Genomic DNA, 22,735 nt, shown 5'->3' on the forward strand with positions numbered 1-22,735 from the left:
GGATTGACTCATCACAAAAAAACGGTGATGTCAGATAGTTTGGCAGGGGAAGTGTTGGGAGGAGACTTGCCTGGCCCTTTCCTGTGTTGGACTTGCTGGACCTGGTTCCCAAAGTCTGTGACCAAGAAATGTATTAAGCCACACAGCTCAATGTGGCAAATGAGGGAATCAAGACAATTGATTTTATTCTGAAACGACAAAATGAACAACAGTCTGCAAGGTAACCTTTATCCTTCTCCTGCTCATTCATTTCTGTTGATGCAAGTGACTTTAAGGACAGTGTATACATGTGAAGCATGGAATTGCCATGATGAATCTATTTTCTGATTGTCAATATGAATTCTGTTGTGCTGTGCTGTGCGGTGTGGATTTGGGGGGGGGCGGCTGGGGCAACACTGGCATAAATCTGTAAGCAATTGATTTGTGTTACCCTGCCTGCTTATGGAACTAGTTTATCTATGCATCAATAAATTAATCCGTTTTCCAACCTTTTTATGGGAAGCGGAGGCTGTTTTCCTGGTCTATAACTTGAAAAATGAATGTGCAATATATATGTTGTTGCTGTGTGTGTTAAGTGTAGCATGGTGACTAATTCTGCATTCATCTGCATTACTTTGCATTTTACTTTATTTTTATATTCTTATTTTAAATTTCATTTACAGTACTGAGTTGTAATAGAGGCATACTTGAGGGAGAGGCTATTTACAGTATGTGGTTTTCCCAGTGGGTCTGTAATCCTGTCTTCCATGTTTCCATTATGTTATTCTGCTGGACTCTGTAATATAGTGAACACCATTTTGCCATGTCCACTACATGCGTGTTGCATTCCATTAGGAAGGTCCAAGCTATAGATTTTAACTTGAAGGTTAGTAAAGCAGAAGTAAACCAGTTATGTTTGTTTCCTGTGTAGCAGTAGGATACCCCACTGTGGAGGAATGATTTATTTACCGAGAGATTCTTAATACAGTACATTGGTCAATAAGGACAGTGCATATTATATTATAAAGCATTTATCAACTAACTGCTATACACAGTAGAGATCCCACAATAAAAGTTACATACAGCCCAGCAATGTCGGACAATTGCATGAAGGGCCAATGCTTAAAGGGTGTGGCCAGCCACCAGAGGGGGTGTGGCCAGCCACAACAGAACCTTTGTTAACAATTAGTGAGTGCATGATTTGGGCCGCTTTATACATAAATACATTTATAGTAAATGCAGATAATACATGCATGATAATGTACCAGACTGATGACAGCAATGAATACACCATAGCCGTGGGAATATAAGGATATGTATAATAATTAGACACATGATACAGATCTTGGTTATCTTGGCTTTTACCACTGCAGAGTTACAATGCCATTGCAGTCAGTGGTTGGAACCAGGGAAGGCCATTGGTGGTTACCATCAATGGTGAAGATATGAGTGTCCATTGATGGTAACAAACTATGTTATGAAAGATCACTGATGGTCATCCCTGATCTTTCACTGATTGACCCTTGGTCCAATCACAGCCTGGCGTTGGTGCTTCATGGGGGTTGTGGGGCGAAGCTATGCTTCGTGCTCCAGCACTTGCAGAAAACAATGCTTAATGAATCCAGCGGATGGTTCTATACCATTGATGATGGAAAACCATTTGATTCTTTCCCATTGATGGCACAATTATTTTGGTTATTAAGAGAGAGAGAGTACCAGCCAATCAGTTCCTACATGTCATTTTTCAAACACTGGCTGTAGCTGGTACTTTATCTCTCTCCACTTTATCATTCTCGAAGGCTTAGTACCTCACCCCCTTATAATGGAGGTGTCCACAGGTAATCAAGCCTCTGCTCCAAAAACAAACCCCCCTCTCTCTGTGCTGCAAATAGGGAAGACTCCCACCCACATTTCCTTCCTCCCTGTGTTACTAGGAGTAAAGTACAGGAGCGCACACAATAATTCAGCTCTACATTTGAGGTTTGTGCTAGTTCTTGTAGCTGCAGGTGGGCCCGGACTCTCAGGGGTCTGCATCTGTTGTTACAGGGACTTACAGTATGAAGGACATTGTTTTCTTAGCTTGCTCAAAGCACCCAAAAAAAAATGGTTTTAAGGCCTTTTTTGCCTTTTTAGTAGTTAAATAGATTTTATGAAGAAATAATATAAGTACTGAAAATATTTGCAAGGCAAAACTGGGTAATTGATTGATCCTTTCTCCATTCCAAAGAAATAGTTAATATGGCCAATAAAATATAATCAATATGAGCAATAGTATAAAATGTTAGAAAATCTGAAACCCTATTTATTTGAATGCAAATCGTTACCTGCTCAGGTAGGCGTGTAATAAAATTGCATACGACTTATTCACATAAAGAAACCATTCCTTTGTACCACCATTTAAACACGTGTGTTAACAGAGACAGGGCCTGATTCAGATCTGTAAGTAAAAGTGTACTCACCTGCGATTTTTAGGCTATGGACTTAAGAAACAACGCAAGTGAAACAGCCTTTCAGAAATTACTAGAGGCGCCCACGCAATCTCAACTGCATACAAATACGCAGATCAGCACAAATTAAAGGAACATCGTCCCCCTAAATTAATCTGTGGTCTTGAAGAGTGCACGTGAGAGCTGCGATGCTGGTGCCATGTTTTCAGCATGTGCATTCGCAAATGTAAGCAGAGATACACCCTGAAAACGGTCATGGCACTACTGCATTTTTTGCCGCCGCTTCCTGTTACCTCCCTCAGACTGTCTCTATCAATATCGGAGTATAAATCCTGCTCTGAGCAGCATCACAAAAGTGTATTGCCACGTGGGCAGTGCATCCACAACGCATGCAAAGCCATCTGATAATTGATTAGCTGCTTAAGTACTGGCATTACTTACAAATTGGTATCAGTCCCACAGTCGCATCGTACTGACATGCAGATCATGTTAGTAGTATCCTGTGCTGACTTATGTACTTGTTCTTACCATTGCAGGGTCTTTCTAACTTCACCCTCTAGGGACTAAAACACACTCCAATATTGAGAAATAATCACCATGCCCTAGTCTTGAACCCATACAGCTGTCTGATTCTCTCTATGGAGGGTATTTAATTAGCAGCAAAATCGCTGAAATTTACAGTGGTTGCTGTTTTCGCCATTTTTGCAGCGATAATTTACTTTTTCACGGGTATGCGCAGTCCCGCAAATTAGCGAAAAAGGGATTGCCGTGAAAATTGGTGCCAAAAGTGAAAAATAGTTAAATCTGTCCGTACACACCAAAAAAGCTAAGGTAATATCGGATAACAGTATAAAGGTTTATTATTGGTTATAATCGTTTTTCTGGTACTTAAATTGGGTCAGTGTTTTTTTTGGGATGTAAATTTTTTTTGTAGATTTAGCAAGTTTTGTTTATCAAAAGAAGTGCTAAAATTAAAGTTGGGGTGCCTAAAAATGGGTATAAGTGTATATTTGGGTCATTTTAGGGGTCTTTTTAAAAGTGGATGCAGACCGATTACTCCCACCTGCAAGTCTAAAAACACTTGTCCCACTCAAAAAGCACCCCAATATACCCGTCCCATACCTTGTACCCCAATTTCCATAATTTTGCAGATTTTCTCCCCAAAAATGACATGTCATTATTGGCAATTAAAAATAATTCAAAGCTTCTAAGTGCTTAATTAGTCATTCAGGGTGTTGTCCCAGGGGTTCAGAAACAAATCCCAACATTTTAACTTAAAATAGTGATTTTCCACATGTTTATCACTCAGAGGTTTTCACAGACAAATGAATAAGTGCTTTGGTGGATTTACAGCAATTCATCCAAATTTCACATCTGTTAACTGCAAAAATACGTTTTCGCCGGTAATTGAAATACCCCATTTCTCTTACGTCCTAGAGGATATTGGGGTCCACATTGGTACCACGGGGTACAACCGGGTCCACTAGGAGCCATGGGCACTTTAAGAATTTGATAGTGTGGGCTGACTCCTCCCTCTATGCCCCTCCTACCAGACTCTGTTTATACAATGTGCCCAGAGGAGCCGGTCACGCTTGGGAAGCTCCTGACGAGTTTTCTGCATTTATTTTCTTTTTTATTGTTTTCAGGCAGGTCTGGCTGGCACCGTCTGCCTGCTTCATGGGACTTAGGAGGGGGAATGACCCAACCTCCCTAGGGTTAATGATCCCATTCCCCGCTGACAGAACACTGAGCTCCTGAGGGTCCTATTCGCAAGACCCACCACGGCGAGCATACAGACCCGCAGCACGCCGCCTCCCCTAACAGAGCCAGAAGTAAGAAGAGTGGTGAGTAGGTGGCTGGCTTCCCGGTTAGCGGGTCGCCGGCTGTAATGGCAGCACAAGTGGTAGGAGCGCAGCGCTGACAAGCAGGCTTACGGCTCCCGGTTTCAGAGGCATACAGGGTGTTGTGTGTTCCACTGTGAGGGGCGAGCTGAAGCCACAACAAACATATACCCACACTGGCAACACCTCTACAGGGGTTTTAACCCACTGTAGAACAGAAATTACCTCAGCCAGTATAAAAAAAAAAACAGGAAGACCGTGTGCCATTAAGGTGTCGGGGCTTCACTATGAGGTATCCAGCAGCTCACCAGCGCCATTTTCCCTCTGCAGCTATACACAGGCAGACTGGCAGGGAAGCGCAGCTCCTCCACAAGGACTCCAGAGCACCTCAGCGGTACCAGGGGGTCATGGCAAGTGGTGGTGGGGGGAGGGGGGAGCAATATTTGGTGTACTAAACCCTATTAAGGGTACTTAGTTTGCGACCCAGCTAAAATTGTACTTTAGCTATAGGGGCACTGTGTGGCTGGCTCCAGTATACTCTGCGTCTCCCTAGAAGGGCTCTCTGTGGGTTACCCGTGTTTTACCCTATTTTCCTGTGTGTGTTCTTTCACATTTTACTATGTCAAAATAGTGTGTATCATTCACAGCAGAGTGTTTTTCTCAATCTGGGGGATCACTACAGTGTACTCAGGATAGTACACATTCTCAGGCTAGTGGATCTGAACCAGCATGGTTAGATTCTTTAAAAGGGATGATTTCAAATATTTCGAACAGATTGTCCTAAAACGAGAAGGAGACGCAATACTTAAGGCAGTTTGTAGATGACCTGATGAATAGAGATTCAGTGGTCATTCCAGTGTCTCAGACCCCTGCTATTTGTCCACAGAAGCGTACACTGGCCCAAATCATGCAGGATGACACTGATGATGATGTATCAGACCCAGAGGAGGGTGAGGTGGACTCTGGAGGGGATGCAGCTTTGTCACAGGGAATACAGGCCCTGATAGAAGCTGTTAGGGATGTCCTGCACATTCCTGATAAGGTGTCAGAGGATGATGAGGAATCCTATTTTAATTTAAAAAAGAAATCCTCTGCTACTTTCCCTGCATATAAGGAATTAAATTCCCTATTTGAAGCAACTAGGGTTAATCCTGACAAGAAGTTTCAGGTCCCAAAAATTTGTTTCCTCAGGATGATAGGAAAAAATGGGAAAACCCACCGATTGTTGCAGCATGGTTTCTAGGTTGTCATGTAAGATAGTCTTACCTGTTCCTGGGGCAGCCTCCTTGACGGATGCAGCAGACTGCAAGATTGAGACCACTCTCAAATTTCTGTACACAGCTGCAGGGGTGGCCCAGAGACCCACTATAGCATGTGCATGGATCACTAGGGCCATTGCAAAATGGTCAGGTAATCTAATTGACGGGTTAGATTCCTTAACCAAGGGGGAGATAATTTTATTCCTAGAGCATATACAGGATTCTGTTAACTTTATTTTGGAGGCCATAAAGGAAATTGGTTTACTCAATGCACGCACCACTGCCATAGCAGTGTCAGCATGCAGGGGTTTGTGGCTACGCCAGTGGACTGTGGACGCGGATTCCACAGGTGAAGCCCTTTTTGGAGATGAACTGGATACGTGGATATCCAAGGCTACGGCGGCTAAGTCTACATACCTTCCTTCCACAGCTCTCCTGGCTAGAAAATCCTACACTGCTCCAACTCTACATAGTAACATAGTATCGGAGGTTGAAAAAAAAGAATTGTCCATCGAGTTCAACCTATTTGTGGTCTCCTATGCATGATGATTTTACTAAAATTTCTGACTGATGCTGCTGTCAGCCGTTGCATTTTATCCCTATTTATAGTAACTATAATGCATGACTATGCACCATACCCCTGGATATCCTTATCCATTAGGAATTTATCTAACCCATTCTTAAAGGTGTTGACAGATTCCGCCATTACAACTCCCTCGGGCAGGGAATTCCAAACACGTATTGTCCTTACCGTGAAAAAGCCTTTACGCCGTATTGTGCAGAATCTCCTCTCCTCTAACCTGAGCGAGTGTCCAGGAGTCCTCTGTGTTGATCTAACCAAAAACAGGTCCTGCGTAAACTCTGTGTATTGTCCCCTTATATATTTGTAGATGTTGATCATATCCCCTCTTAGTCTCCGCTTTTCCAATGTAAACATGCCTAGTCTTTCAAGCCTTTCCTTGTATTCCATCGTCTCCATGCCCTTAATTAGTTTGGTCGCCCTCCTCTGTACCTTTTCAAGCTCCAGGATATCCTTTTTGTAGTACGGTGCCCAGAATTGTACACCGTATTCAAGGTGTGGCCTCACTAGTGATTTATATAACGGGAGTATAATACTCTCGTCCCTAGCATCAATACCCCGTTTTATGCATGCTAATATCTTATTAGCCTTCTTTGCTTCAGTCCTACTTTGAGTACTACTGCTTAGCTTGCTATCTATGAGGACACCTAAGTCCTTTTCCAGTACGGAATCCCCTAATTTTACCCCATTTAGTAGGTAGGTGTAATTTTTGTTCTTGTTACCACAGTGCATTACCTTACACTTGTCTGTGTTGAAGCGCATTCTCCATTTGGCTGCCCATGCTTCTAATTTAACTAAGTCGTTTTGAAGAGACTCGGCATCCTCCTCTGTATTTATAGCCTTACACAATTTGGTATCATCTGCAAAAATTGACACCATGCTCTCTAGACCTTCTGTTAGGTCGTTAATGAAAATATTGAACAATAGCGGTCCTAATACTGAGCCTTGCGGCACACCACTTAGCACTTCAGTCCAAGTTGAAAAAGATCCATTAACCACAACGCGCTGCTCCCTATTATCTATCCAGTTTTTGACCCAAGTGCATATTGTGCTTCCTAGCCCTGATTCTTGTAGCTTGTAGATAAGTCTCGTGTGGTACAGTATCGAAACGCTTTGGCAAAGTCTAAAAAGATTACATCCACGTCTTTACCCTGATATAGGTTTGCGCTTACTGTTTCATAAAAGCCAAGTAAGTTGGTTTGACAGGATCTGTCCTTCATAAACCCATGTTGATTCCTTTTAATGAACTTATTGACTTCAAGGAACTTCTGAATACTATCTCTTAGAATACCTTCCAATACTTTCCCCACTATAGATGTAAGACTAACTGGTCTATAATTACCTGGTTCAGCTTTACTTCCCTTTTTGAATATAGGCACTACTTCAGCTATACGCCAGTCTTTGGGAACCATACCTGATATAACTGAATCCTTAAAGATCAAAGATAGCGGTTTTGCCAGTTCAGAGTGAAGCTCCATTAGAACCCTTGGGTGAATACCATCGGGCCCTGGTGATTTATTAATCTTTAAATGTTTTAATCGGTCACAGACTACTTCCTCGCTTAAATAAGTACCTATCAGTGGGATATTCTCATTATTGAGATTGTGTGTCAGTCCCTGAAATGGGGCCTCTCTAGTGAATACTGTTGAAAAAAACTAATTTAGTGTGTCCGCTATGTCATTATCATTTTTGCTTAAGACTCCCAACTTGTCTTTTAAAGGGCCTATACTCTCCTTCTTTAATCTCTTGCTATTAATGTATTTAAATATTTTTTTAGGATTCGCTTTGCTTTCCTTTGCTACTAGTTTTTCAGTTTCTACTTTAGCCGCTCTTATTTCCTTTTTGAAAATTTTGTTACATTCCTTATAGTGCTGAAATGACTCTGCTTCCCCGTCAGATTTGTATTTTTTAAATGCTCGCCTTTTCTTGCCCATAAGTTCCTTAATCTTTTTGTTAAGCCACATCGGTTTATGATTTTTATTCCTTTTTTTGCTACTCATAGGAATAAATTTGAGAGTATTTTTAGCTAGCAGGGATTTTAGTACCTCCCATTTCTCCGTAGTATTTTTTCCTAGAAACAAACCTTCCCATTCAATATCCCTGAAAAATACCCTCATCTTTTCAAAATTTGCTTTGCTAAAGTTTAGAGTCCTAGTTGTCCTTTCAGACAGCAAAGTTTAAAAACAAAATCAAAGGTTCTTCTAGGGCCTTCAAAAGCAATATAGGTAAACCCAGAAAACCGGCAACTGCAGGTTCACAGGAACAGAACCCCGGTTCTGCTTCCTCTAAGCCCTCAGCATGACGGTGGACCGCACTGCCTGGAAGACAGGCAGGTGGGAGCTTGTTTGAGATTCTTCAGTCACATTTGGGCAATGTCATGCCAGAATCCCTGGGTCAATGATCTTATTGTCCAGGGCTACAGACTGGAGTTTGAGGCACACCCACCTCACAGATTCTACAAATCGGGCTTACCAGCTTCTCAGGAAGCAAGTATGATTTTACAGGAAGTAATTTAAAAACTGGTACAGACTCATTGGTCATTGTTCCAGTTCCACTTTAGCTGCAAAACCAGGGTTATTATTCCAACCTGTTTGTAGTTCCAAATCCGGACGGTTCGGTAAGGCCCATTTTAAATCTTAAGTTGTTGAACCCATACTTATGGGTATTCAAGTTCAAGATGGAGTCTCTGAGAGTGGGGATCTGGAGGAGGGGGAATTCCTGGTGTCTCTGGATGTCAAGGATGCGTACCTTCATACTCCGATTTGGCCGCCTCATCGGGCTTATATAAGGTTTGCCTTACAGGACTGTCACTACCAGTTCCAAGCCCTGCCATTTGGCCGCTCTACGGCACCGAGGGTGTTCACAAGGTAATGGCAAAGATAATGTTTCTCCTCCGCAAACAGGGAGTGACCATAATACCGTACCTGAACGATCTGCTGATAAAAGCGCCATCCAGGGAGAGGTTGTTATTCAACATTTCCCTCTCAACCCGACTACTCCAGGATCTCACGGGTGGATTCTGAACCTACCAAAATCTCATCTGGAACCAACATGGAGGCTTCCGTCCAATCGATGGTGCGGGTTGTTCTAAGAAACACCTGGATATTGGTGCATCTATGCATTCGTCTTCTGGGAAAGATGGTAGCCGCTCATTAGTCGCTACAGTATGGAAGGTTTCACACAAGGACCTTCCAGCTGGATCTGTTGGACAAATGGTCCGGATCGCATCTTCATATGCACCAGAGGATCAGTCTGTCACCAAAAGCCATGATTTCTCTTCTGTGGTGGCTTCAGACTTCTCACCTGACCGAGGGCCGAAGATTCAGGGATTCAAAATTGGATTCTGCTAACCACAGACGCAAGCCTCAGAGGTTGGGGAGCAGTCACCCAAGGGTAACCGTTCCAAGGAAAATGGTCAAGTCAGGAAGCCATTCTTCCGATCAACATTCTGGAACTAAGGGCCATATGCAACGCCCTTCTACAGGCATTGCATGTTGTTCAAGATCAGGTAATTTCGACCTGATCATAGCTGTGCCAAATCTAGCACAGCTACGATCACTGACACAGACATGCGGGGGGACGCCCGGTACAGGGCCAGTCCGCCCGCATGTCTGGCCGCCCCCCACCCCGCACAAGTACAAAAGCATTGCACCGCGGTGATGCTTTTGTACTTGAAGAGTAACTCCTGGTCAGCGCAGCTCCTGTGGCTGTCTGGGAGTTACTCGTCACTACCCTTGGTCGCAGCCGCTGCACATCGCCCCCCGCACGGTCCGGCCATGCATGCGTTGGCCGGACCGCGCCCCGAAAACGGCAGGCAAACGCCGCCGTGCCTCCCCCTCCAGTCCAGCAACTGCCTGTCAATCAGGTAGATGTGATCGCTAGGCAACGACGGCCTCCGGCGCATGCGCTGTTCTCACCCGATCGCACTGCTGCGAACAACTGCAGCGTGCGATTGGGTCACAATGACCCCCAATGTGACAGCAGTAACGTACATAAACCGACAAAGCGGGACGAAGAGCAGAGCAGCAATGTCAGAGGTAACAAGGATTCTTCTTTTGGCAGAAAGACACACTGTGGCGTTGTCTGCGATCTTCATTCCGGGTGTAGACAACTGGGAAGCAGACTTCCTCAGCAGACACGACCTCCACCCAGGAGAGTGGGGCCTTCACCCGGAGGTGTTCAGTTGCTTGACACGTCGGTGGGGAATGCCACAAACCGACATGATGGCCTCTCGTCTCAACAAGAAGCTCAAGCGGTATTGTTCCAGGTCAAGGGACCCACAAGCAGTGGTGGTGGGCGCTCTGGTGACTCCTTGTGTCTACCAGATGGTGTATGTGTTTCCACCACTCCCATTGATCCGAAGGATTCTGAAAAGAATAAAAAGGGAAAAAGTTCAGGCAATTCTCATTGCTCCGGACTGGCCAAGAAGGGCCTGGTATGCGTATCTACTGGAGGTGCTCCTAGAGGACCCGTGGCCTCTACCTCTTTGCGAGGACCTTCTCCAATAGGGGCCGTTCGTCTATCAGTACTTACAATGGCTACGTTTGATGGCACGGAGGTTGAGTCTCAAATTCTAGCCCGGAAAGCAATCTCGGATAGGGTTATTCCAACCCTGATCCAAGCCAGAAAGGTCGATAACGTCTAAACATTACCACCGTGTTTGGAAAAAATTTGTCTCTTGGTGTGAGAACAGGAAATTTCCTACGGTAGAATTTAAACTGGGACGTTTTCTACTTTTTCTGCAGTCAGGTGTGGATGTGGGCCTACGTTTGGGCTCCATAAAAGTCCAGATTTCGGCCTTATCCATTTTCTTCCAGAAACAATTGGTTTCTCTCACTGAGGTTTAGACATTTTTGAAGGGGGTTCTGCACATCCAACCGCCCTTTGTGCCTCCGAGAGACAGACTAAATAAAAGGGGTGGAGGGGTGTGTCTTTACGTAAAGCCGTTTTTAAAACTTGAAATACGGGAAGATATTCATGAGGGGACTGTAGACACTGTTGAGACGCTATGGGTAGAAATTGCATGCGGGGATAAAGGAACAAAAAAGTTAGTATTGGGTGTATGCTACAGGCCGCCTGGTATTAATGTATCTGATGAGGAATTGTTACTGAAGCAAACTGAAAGAGCAGTAGGAGTAGGTGCCATAGTAGTGATGGGAGATTTTAACTATCCAGAGATAAACTGGAAAAACGATTTATGTGATTCTGCTAGGGGTAATATGTTTTTAAACACACTTAATGATAACTACTTAGTTCAACTAATTGAGGAACCTACCAGGTACAATGCAATCTTAGACCTGGCATTAACAAACAATGGGGAATTGGTATCCGGTATTGGAGTCGGGGAACCCATAAGAAACAGCATCCACAATATGGTCACATTCAATATCAGTTTTCATAAACAGTCCTATACTGGCTCAACTAGGACTCTAAACTTTAGCAAAGCCAACTTTGAAATGATGAGGGTATTTTTCAGGGATATTGAATGGGAAGGTTTGTTTCTAGGAAAAAATACTACGGAGAAATGGGATGTACTAAAAACCCTGCTAGCTAAAAATACTCTCAAATTTATTCCTACGAGCAGCAAAAAAAGGAATAAAACTCAAACGGATGTGGCTTAACAAAAAGATAATGGAACTTATGGGCAAGAAAAGATTAGCATTTAAAAAATACAAATCTGACGGGTAAGCAGAATCAGTTCAACACTATAAGGACTGTAACAAAATATGCAAAAAAGAAATAAGAGCGGCTAAAGTAGAAACTGAAAAACTAGTAGCAAAGGAAAGCAAAGCGAATCCCAAAAAATTATTTAAACACATTAATAGCAAGATATTAAAGAAGGAGAGTATAGGCCCTTTAAAAGACAAGTTGGGAGTCTTAAGCAAAAATGGTAATGGCATAGCGGACACACTAAATGAGTTTTTTTCAACAGTATTTACTAGAGAGGCCCCATTCAGGGCCTAACACACAATCTCAATAATGAGAATATCTCACTGATAGGTACTTATTTAAGCGAGGAGGTAGTCTGTGACCGATTAAAAAATTGAAAAATTAACAAGTCACTGGGTACCGATGGAATTCAGCCAAGGGTTCTAATGGAGCTTCACTCTGAACTTGCAAAACCGCTATTTTTGATCTTTAAGGATTCAATTATATCAGGTATGGTTCCCAAAGCATGGCGTATAGCGTTAGTAGTGCCTACATTCAAAAAGGAAAGTAAAGCTGAACCAGGTAATTATAGACTAGTTAGCCTTACATCTATAGTGGTGAAAGTATTGGAAGGCATTCTAAGGGACAGTATTCAGAAGTTCCTAGAAGCCAATAAGGTCATTAAAAGGAATCAACATGGATTTGTGAAGGACAGATCCTGTCAAACCAACTTACTTGGCTTTTATGAAACAGTAAGTGCAAACCTCGATCAGGGTAAAGAGGTTGATGTAATTTTTTTAGACTTTTCCAAAGCTTTCGACACTGTACTACACATGCGACTTATCTACAAGCTACAAGAAATAGGGCTAGGAAGCACAATATGCACTTGGGTCAGAAATTGGTTAGATAATAGGGAGCAGTACGTTGTGGTTAATGGATCTTTTTCAAATTGGACTAAAGTGCTAAGTGGTGTGCCATAAGGCTCGGTATTAGGACCACTATTGTTCGACATTTTCATTAACGACCTAACAGAAGGTCTAGAGAGCATGGTGGACATTTTTGCAGATGATACCAAATTGTGTAAGACTATAAATATGGAGGAGAATGCTTGGTTGCTTCAGAACAACTTAGTTAAATTAGAAGCATGGGCAGCCAAATGGAGAATGCGCTTCAATACAGACAAGTGTAAGGTAATGCACTGTGGAAACAAGAACAAAAATCACCTACATACAGTACTAAATGGGGTAAAATTAGGGAATTCTGTACTGGAAAAGGACTTGGGTGTTCTCATAGATAGCAAACTAAGCAGCAGTACCCAAAGTAGGATTGCAGCAAAGAAGGCTAATAAGATATTAGCATGCATAAAACGGGGAATTGATGCAAGGGATGAGAGTGTTATATTCCAGTTATATAAATCACTAGTGAGGCCACACCTTGAATACGATGTACAATATGCACCATACTACAAAATGGATATCCTGGAGCTAGAAAAGGTTCAGAGGCGGGCGACCAAACTAATTAAGGGCATGGAGACGCTGGGATACGAGGAAAGGCTTGCAAGACTCTGGTATGCCCAATCAGGTCAGTTCTTTGTAATGCCAGATCTATAAGAAACAAGACTGCAACAATTGCTGACCTTATTGAATCTGCAGATCTAGCCTGTATTACAGAGACCTGGCTAGATGAAAATGCAGCACCTATATTGGAGGCTGCAGTACCAACAAACTACTCTGTCATCCACAACCCAAGACTGGACCGCAGGGGTGGCGGGGTGGCTATCTGCTTCAAAAAAGAACTTAAACTTAGGGTCCACCCTATTGAAACTACTCGCTCATTCGAGTGCATTGCTGCCCGGAGTTCGACAGGATTAGGTTTCAGAGTACTTCTCATTTACCGTCCACCTGGAGATGGAAAGATATTTCTACAAGAAATTGCAGACACTGTTGCTGGCCTGGTTCTGGAACATCAAAGATGGCTCATCCTCGGGGATTTCAATGCATGGGTGGATGATGAGCTCTCACGCCTTGGCCAAGACCTCCTGTGCACAATGAATGGTCTGGGCTTCACACAGGTCATTCCCTCTGCCACACATAAAAGTGGTCATACTCTTGATCTTGTCTTTCAGATTGGATTAGAAGTCACTGACCTAAAAATAAACCCAGTCATCTGGTCAGACCACTACTCCCTCTGGTTCTCAGTTGCAACCCCTCAAATAAGATCTCTGCCCGTGGAGTTGACCAGGTATCGTCCAAGGAGGGGTATGACTCCCCAGGCTCTTGCAGCAAATCTGGATCTCTCTGCTATACTGGGTGCCTGTGAAGATCCCTGTTCCTTAGTCCGTTATTATAATAGGGATGTTATGGCTGCAATTGATATTATCGCCCCTGTGCGTATAAGACCTCGCAAACCACAACGTCAAGCTCCATGGTTCGACAACAGTGTTAGTGAGCTCAAGAAAAGGGGGCGTAGACTGGAAAGACGATGGAGGAAGACTAACCTAGTGGATGACAAAATAAAACTAATAAAGCATAACGAAGAATATCAATCGACAATCACTCGTAAGAAATCACAGTTCCTGTCAAATGAGATCACAGCAGCAAACAATAGGCCAGCTCAACTTTTCCGCACAGTGGAGATGCTTTGCAAGCCAGCATGCCTGCAGACTGATGAGACCCTTTCCCAGGCAAGATGCAACGAGTTTGCAAACTTCTTTGCAGATAAAATATCCACCATCCGGGCTGGAATCTCCACAGTTCCATCAAAGGAGTGCCAAACTACAAAGCCTGCCAATATAAGCTACCTGCCTTCATGGACCAGCTTTGACCCAGTGGATGTAAAGGACACTGCTGAAATTGCTCGGATTTTGCGTCCCACCACCTGTGGTCTGGACCCAGCCTCAACAAAGCTTCTAATAGGTTGTATGGATATAATTGGTCCTGTCTTTGCAAAAATTGTTCAATGCTCTTTGCAGACAGGCATTTTTCCTGGACCCCTAAAGGAAGCAATTGTTAGACCGCTTCTTAAAAAACCTAATTTAGATCCCGACTGCATGACCAACTACAGACCGGTATCAAACCTTCCTTTCCTAGGAAAGGTTATTGAGAAAGTGGTGGCAAATCAACTGGAAACCCGCCTGACAACCCATGATATTTATGATCCATTTCAATCAGGATTCAGGAGAAGACATAGCACTGAAACAGCCCTGGTGTGTGTGTTAAATGATCTTCTGATGGCAAAAGACAGAGGTGACTGTTCAATATTAATCCTTCTGGATCTCTCGGCAGCATTTGATACCGTGGACCATGGGCTTCTGATTGAGCGACTGATACATTTCTGTGGTTTGGATGGCACAGTCCTAAGCTGGTTCAAATCATTTCTCACAGGCAGGTCACAGAGAGTATCATCTGGATTATACTCATCACCACCAGTGCCATTGCCATGTGGTGTCCCACAAGGTTCTATACTATCCCCCATGCTTTTTGCAGTATACATGCTCCCATTGGGTGAAATAATCAGGCGCCATGGCCTGGTCTACCACTGCTATGCAGATGATACACAACTGTACTTGTCCTTTGCTCCGGGCACTGATAACCCAATAGCAACCCTAAATGGCTGTCTAGCTGATCTCCAGGAGTGGATGAGCGCCAGCTGGCTACGACTGAACCCGGATAAAACAGAGGTCCTTATAATACGACCGCAGCATCAAAGGACAAGACTGCAGCATAGCCAACCAACTGGACTTACACTCGGGGATTCAGAATTACAGACCAGTGATCGTGTGCGGAATCTTGGCGTTGTCCTGGATGGTGGCTTGACACTTAAACATCAGATATCAGCCACAATCAAATCCTCATTCTTTCACCTGAGGAACATAGCCAGAATCAAACACTTAATTCCCTCAGATGATCTGCCAAAAGTCATACATGCATTTGTATCATCTCGTTTAGACTACTGTAATGCCATCTACCTGGGTCTCCCAGCAAAAGAATTGCAACGCTTACAGCTGGTGCAAAACACAGCTGCCAGGCTATTAACCCACCAGCCCCGTTCTAGCCACATAGCACCCATCCTCTACTCCCTTCACTGGCTGCCTGTACGATGGCGAATCATCTTCAAGATTGGCTTACTGAGTTTCAAAGCATTACATGACCAAGGCCCAAGGTACCTGAAACAGCTTCTGACCCCATACTGCCCCACTCGATTACTGCGATCTGTAGATGAAGGACTTTTAGCTGTACCTAGAATCTACCGTAATTCATCTGGGGGTCGAGCTTTTAGTCATGCGGCTCCGACTCTATGGAACTCACTTCCACGCACAGTGCGAGAGGCCCCAACTATAGAATCCTTCAAAAGTAGACTCAAGACTTTCCTGTTTACTCAAGCATTTCCATAGTGTCCCTTTTAGTATCTTCGTGCTTCTGTATTTTATGAAAATGTACTTCATTATTTTATGTATTATATCATGCTATATATCTGTTAAGCGCCTTGAGTCCTATTGGAGAAAGAGCGCTATATAAATAAAATTATTATTATTATTATTATTATAAGACTAAGCATGTTTACACTGGAAAAGAGGAGACTAAGGGGACATGATTAACATCTACAAATATATAAGGGGACAATACACAGAGCTTGCGCGGGACCTGTTTTTGGTTAGATCAACGCAGGGGACTCGTGGGCTCAGGTTAGAGGAGAGGAGATTCCGCACAATACGGCGTAAAGCAGGCATGTCCAAACTGCGGCCCTCCAGCTGTTGAGAAACTACACATCCCAGCATGCCCTGACACAGCTTTAGTATTCACTGATAGCAAAACTGTGTTAGGGCATGCTGGGATATGTAGTTTCACAACAGCTGGAGGGCCGCAGTTTGGACATGCCTGGCGTAAAGGCTTTTTCACGGTAAGGACAATACGTGTTTGGAATTCCCTGCCTGAAGGAGTTGTAATGGCGGACTCAGTCAATACCTTTAAGAATGGGTTAGATAAATTCCTAATGGATAAGGATATCCAGGGTTATGGTGCATAGTCACGTACTATAGTTACTTTAAAAAGAGGGATAAAACGCAACGGCTGACATCAGCATCAGTCCAAATTTTATACCAAAATAATCCTGCATAGGAGACCACAAATAGGTTGAACTCAATGGACAATTGTCTTATTCTCAACCTTAGATACTATGTTACGGCACCTTGGGATCTCAACATGGTGTTGCAGTTCCTGCAATCGGAATGGTTTGAGCCTTTACAGGACGTTAATGTCAAGTTTCTTACGTGGAAGGCTGCCACGCTGTTGGCCTTGGCTTTTGCGAGGCGTGTGTCTGATCTGGGGGCGTTGTCTCACAAAAGCCCCTATTTGATTTTTCATGAAGATAGGGCTGAACTCAGAACTCATCAGCAATTTCTTCCAAAGGTGGTGTTTGCATTTCATATCAACCAACCAATTGTGGTTGGTTCCGGTGGTTACTGACACCTCTGCTACTTCAAAGTCTTTGGATGTTGTGAGGGCTTTGAAGATCTATGACTCGCTGTTTGTTCTCTATGATCCCGATAAAATTGGGTGTCCTGCTTCAAAGCAGACAATTGTAGGCTTACTATCCAGCATGCTTATTACCGGTAGGTTTGCCTTGTCCAAAATCTGTACAGGCCTACTCTACTAGGTCGGTGGGTTCTTCCTGGGCGGCTGCCCGGGGTGTCTCTGCTTTACAGCTCTGCCAAGCAGCTACTTGGTCAGGTTCTAACACGTTTGCCAAGTTCTACAAGTTCGATACTTTGGCCTCTGAGGACCTTCAGTTTGGTCAATCAGTTCTGCAGGCACCTCAGCACTCTCCCACCCGGTTTTGGAGCTTCGGTACATCCCCATGGTACCAATGTGGACCTCAGTATCCTCTAGGATGTAAGAGAAAATAGGATTTGAATTACCTACCGGTAAATCCTTTTCTCGTAGTCCGTAGAGGATACTGGGTGCCTGCCCAGTGCTTCATTTTTTCCTGCACTGTTACTTGATCAAGTATTGTTGGTTCAGCTGTTGCTATTCCTGGTTTACAGTTTGATTAGCATGGCTTTCCTCTAGTTTGTGTGTGCTGGTTCGGAATCTCACCACTGTCCTTTTTATATCCTTCTCTCAAAGTATGTCCGTCTCCTCGGGCACAGTTTCCTAGACTGAGTCTGGTAGGAGGGACATAGAGGGAGGATCCAGCCCACACTATCCATTTCTTAAGGTGTCCATGGCTCCTAGTGGACCCGTCTATTACCCCATGGTACTAATGTGGACCCCAGTATCTTCTACGAACTACGAGAAAAGGATTTACGGATAGGTAATTTAAATCCTGTTATCTCTCGTACTTGTAACAGTTAAGGGTTAGCAAGCTTGTTCAGCATCCCAAACTAATATCTCCCAATGGTCAGAGGCATCACAAGGGCAGTGCGGTCCTCACCTGGGTGTCACCCAGGGGGTGATGCCAAAATGCCGTCTCCTCCACAGTGACCGGGAGCCGGGTGCTGAAGTGTAATGTTATCCTGCATATGCAAGTGGCATCTATTCATGGAGAGTCAGACAGGGGGCATCGCCAGCAGCTCACGTGGAGCTGGGCATGCCCCCACCGTGACGAAAATGGAACTGTGGTTCACAGGTGCGTCATTTCCCGTGAGGCCACACCCATATCTGTGATGTCTTGTCCCCTAATTGGGGGTATCTTTTTAATGTGCTCAAGTGGCTTGCTTAGGTCTGGAGAAAAGTTGGGGGGGTATTGCATGTCCTTATGTGTCTCGAACACTGGATTTGAGAAGCACTGTGGTACAGCATACTTTCCCCATTTTATGGGAAAAAGGCAAGTACACTGTGCTGGTTTTTAAAATAACATAATACTACTTTGTGTCTATATCATACAGGCTTCTCATTAAAATCAAAACTTGTAGGGGTCTACTTGTCAAGCAGGTTTTTCATAAAATGAACAGAAGCTACGGTCTGAGCCCTATATACCAAACTCCGAAAAGAAGCTGCAGACTGGTTTTATGTACTTGAGCACATCCTAACATGTTACATGCTTTCAGTTCCAAGTCTGCATGTGTAATGTATAACTGTGTAGATTTGTTACAGTAGTGAGAACATAATTCTTTTACTACGTATCAAATCCTATTATTTAATGGGCTTGTTTGCCTGGCCTATCATTAGTAATTTTCTAAATTTAAAGCAGGTGACACCCAATCATGTTCTATTAATGTTAATTAACATTCTCCAAGGGAGTAGTCCATAACAATTCAGTCGTTGACAGGTAGCAAAAACAGATTAAATCCTGGAAGTGAAGAAATCCCAGGGAGGTAACGGAAGCTGTACAATTCATGCAGGATGTTAGTATATATTGGTATGGGCTCTGATATAGGGTAGCTGCATTTTGATAGAACATTTAGCATAAGTAAGCCACCAAGTTGTTATCCTGCTTTATGTGGCCTTGAATCCTTAACCGTATCAGCCTTGTCCTTGTGTCTAATATTTGAAAGATTATACGTCCAAGATACCGGCTGTGGGGTGGGGGCTGGGGTTAGGCTGCAGGGAAGTGTGTGTGGGGGATGGGAGGTAGGCACCACTGGAGGAGGGTGGTGGTAGGTTTAGGCACTAAGAGAGGTGGGTTAGGTTTTGGAAAGGGGGGGTGTTAGGTTTAGGCACTAAGGGGGGTGGTTAGGATAGGGTTAGTGGGGTAGTTAGAATACTTACCTTGTCCCTGTTAGGTTCTTGATCATCGGGATGCAAGCGTCGGCTTTGTGACCACTGGCATCCCATCCACTGGCCACGCATACTGATCCCTACTAATGTTGAAATAGCATTTTTCAGAAGAATAGCCTTACAAAGTACAAACAAATAGGGTTGAAGTTGTCAAATTCTATGTTTCTATGTTAAGATATCAGTGGTTACACTATTAATGAATGGTTCTGACACTTAAGGCCCATACACACTAGACGAGAAAGTAAAAGATATCGCTCAGAAGGGCCAATCTGAGCGAGATCATTTACAATCTTGTCTAGTGTGTACACTCAATGTCGTTAAGAATGCGCGCTCCTGTAACATCGCGACGTTACTTTTTACCCTCAACATACAGGTACAAAGACGGGGTCTTGGGGGGTTGTTTTACACTTTCCTAGGGGCCATTGTCTGCAGCCACTGGGTGTTGTGTGTGTGTGTGTGTGTGTAGGGAGGGGTCCTGCCATGCTGACTGATCAGCAGTGATCGGCAACACTGAGGCGAAACAGAGGGACCTTCCAATTCCTCTGACAGCAGCAGCAGACTTACCGCTGCTACCACTCTATATCTGACTGGTCGCATCCTGTGCCGGGCAAGTGGTTAAAGTTAAATCTGAAACTAATCACAACAGTCCCATGGTATATAATTATCTTTTAACCAAACTTAATTAAATATAAATAGTTCTTGTGAGTGTTTTATTGTTGATTTTCTTACAGTACATTCTGTAAAATGTAAGGAAGATGCTGATTGGTTGCCATGGGCAACTTCTCCACTGGTCTGTTTCTCCACTCTTTTCACTGTTTCATGAATAGACCCCTTTATGTTTAATCATTACCAATTTAGGGGATACTTAGCACTTTATAATTTAGTGGCAGTTGTCAATTAAGAAATTAGTAGCTAGTACGTCATACCCCTAACATCTTACTGCCGACTCCATTACCTGAATCACCCAGCGAGTAACAGTGCACAGCAGAGAGATGGACACCATGCAGGGCTGAAACTAGGATTTTTGGAACCCGCGGCAAGGCTGTAATTAACATACACACACACACACACACACACACACACACACACACACACGCAAAATAAAATAAATAAAATTACAAAAAAATGAAAATGACCAAACTACGCTACACAGTAGTGCACCCTTAATTTGGCTCGTCAACGTTTCATTTATTCATATACATTTCATCATGTCCTGATGAAATTTTTATGAATAAATGAAAGGTTGACAAGCCCAGGAAACCTGCTGCATATTGCTTGCATTAGGACCCGTGAGTGCCGCATCGCGTTTGATGGACTATGTGTACTTTACTTGATACACACACACTTTCGGAGTTTCTCAATGATAGAAAACATGCACTGCATATTTTACTTCTTGATAATTATGGTGATTGGGGATTGCACACACCATCTTCAAGAAGCATACGTTTTTTTGTATGCTTCTGAAAACGGGGTGTACAATCCCAGAAACGTAATTAGCATAAAGTGAAATTTCTAAACAACTCTGCAGTGCAGTGCATGTTTTCTATCCAAGTCAAGCTTGCACTCTGTATCATATATAAAGTACCTGTGTGCCCTTGCTACAATCTTAAAACTTCCAGTCCAGTTGAAATCTACAGAGAGTCAACGGTGCACGGCACTCCAGGAATTTGCATAAAGCAGTTTATATGAAAAAACACATCATAGTGAAAAAAGTACACCACACTGTATCAGTCAATGCGGCATTTCGGAGCCACACAGGGCACCTTCCTCAGGACATTAGTGTATATATACTGTTTATAGTATGTCTTTACATGTACACTAATGTCCTGAGGAAGGAGCCCTGCATGGCTCCGAAATGCCGCATTGACTGATACAATCTTATCCTGGAGTGCCGTGTACAGTTGACCCTCTGTAGAATTCAACAAATGCACCTTCCAAATTCATATTAATGCGGTGCTCCCTTTAATCTGTTCCTCCCAAGGTCCTGTGTATATACTTTGCATGAAAAGGGCACTCATGTATATAGCAAACAATTCTTCATTTTATTACTCTCCAAAAAAGCACTTTAAAAATCCATACTGATAGCATAGATGAAAAGTGAAATACAAATGTCAATTTTGTTATAAGCACACCAAGGGTGTGTACACACGGTGAGATATTTTCTTTCGATTTTGACTATATAGTAAAAATCGCAAGAAAAGTTAGTGCAGATCGCAAGGTGAAAGTCACCTTGCGATCCCGATTCGATCCCGATGCGCGGTCCCGCCAGGTCGGCATTGCAAGAAAAGATAGACTGTGCAGGCAAGTCAGTCTTTGCTAGATCGGTGTACTATCTAGTTCATGTTTGTTCACATAAGCCAAAATCTCCCATAAGCCAAAATCGTAAGCACACATAGTCCATATTTCAAGAAAAGTTAGTCAAAATCTGTGCTATCTGGGCTCCAGGAAGCTCAAGGGAAATCGCAAGTGAAAATTGGGCATAGCAAGGATCTCACCGTGTGTACACACCCTAAGGTGCTTCCTTAATTCAGAAAAATTTCAAACATCAATGCAATGTAGTCAGTAGCGGATCTTGCCACGGGCAAGCAGGACTTTTGCCCGGGGCGCCGCCTTCCGGAGGGCGCCGCACCAGGGCAAGATCCGCTACTGCCCAGCTGCCCTCCGCTACTGCCCGCTGTGACCCGCTGCCCGCCCCCCACTCCGAAGGGAACTAGACGCGTAGCGTCTAGTTTCCCTTCATGGAGAGGACCTTTACTGTGCGGTGCGCGATGACGTCATCGCGCACCGCCCAGCAAAGGTCCTCTCCACGAAGGGAACTAGAAGCTACGCGTCTAGTTTCTCTTCGTGGAGAGGACCTTTGCTTTGCGGTGCGCGATGACGTCATCGCGCACCGCACAGCGTTTCAGCAGCGCTACTCTGAACAGGGGGCGTAACTGGCCACGCCCCCTGCACGAAACCATGCCCCCTACTTCCCGCCCGGGGCGCAAACAGCGCTGGAACCGGCCCTGAATGTAGTAGAAAGAGTCAAAACTTATCAGACTGATAAGTTTTGACTTTTTCAACTACATGCATTGATGTTAGAAATTTTTCCAGAAAAGGGGGTGTGGTCACCCAAAAGGGGGCGTGACCAGTGTAGTAGAACCCCTTATACTATCTAGTACTAGTGCCTCTTTCACCTTATAGCACACGGTATGAGCCGAAATTCACATTATAGCACACTGAATGAGCTGAAATTCACATTGTAGCTCACTGAATGAGCCGA

The 22,735-nt window shown here is 43.8% G+C and overlaps 1 protein-coding gene across 6 annotated transcripts in view; it reads left to right on the plus strand.

Moving 5' to 3' along the window:
• Positions 1–22,735, plus strand: part of RIPOR1 (RHO family interacting cell polarization regulator 1) — a 627,513-nt gene that overhangs the window by 182,139 nt on the left and 422,639 nt on the right. Inside the window, exon 1 of one of the 6 annotated variants that reach the window (XM_063945247.1) lies at positions 100–220. The exons of the other annotated variants lie outside the window; for them this stretch is intronic. Coding sequence (XP_063801317.1) covers positions 202–220 — 19 coding nt within the window. The 5' untranslated portion in view covers positions 100–201. Of the gene's footprint in view, positions 1–99; positions 221–22,735 lie in introns of those variants that run through there. 6 annotated transcript variants of the gene reach the window in all.

Source organism: Pseudophryne corroboree, chromosome 11, assembly GCF_028390025.1.
Source record: "Pseudophryne corroboree isolate aPseCor3 chromosome 11, aPseCor3.hap2, whole genome shotgun sequence".
In the NCBI taxonomy this organism is placed as follows: Eukaryota; Metazoa; Chordata; class Amphibia; order Anura; family Myobatrachidae; genus Pseudophryne; species Pseudophryne corroboree.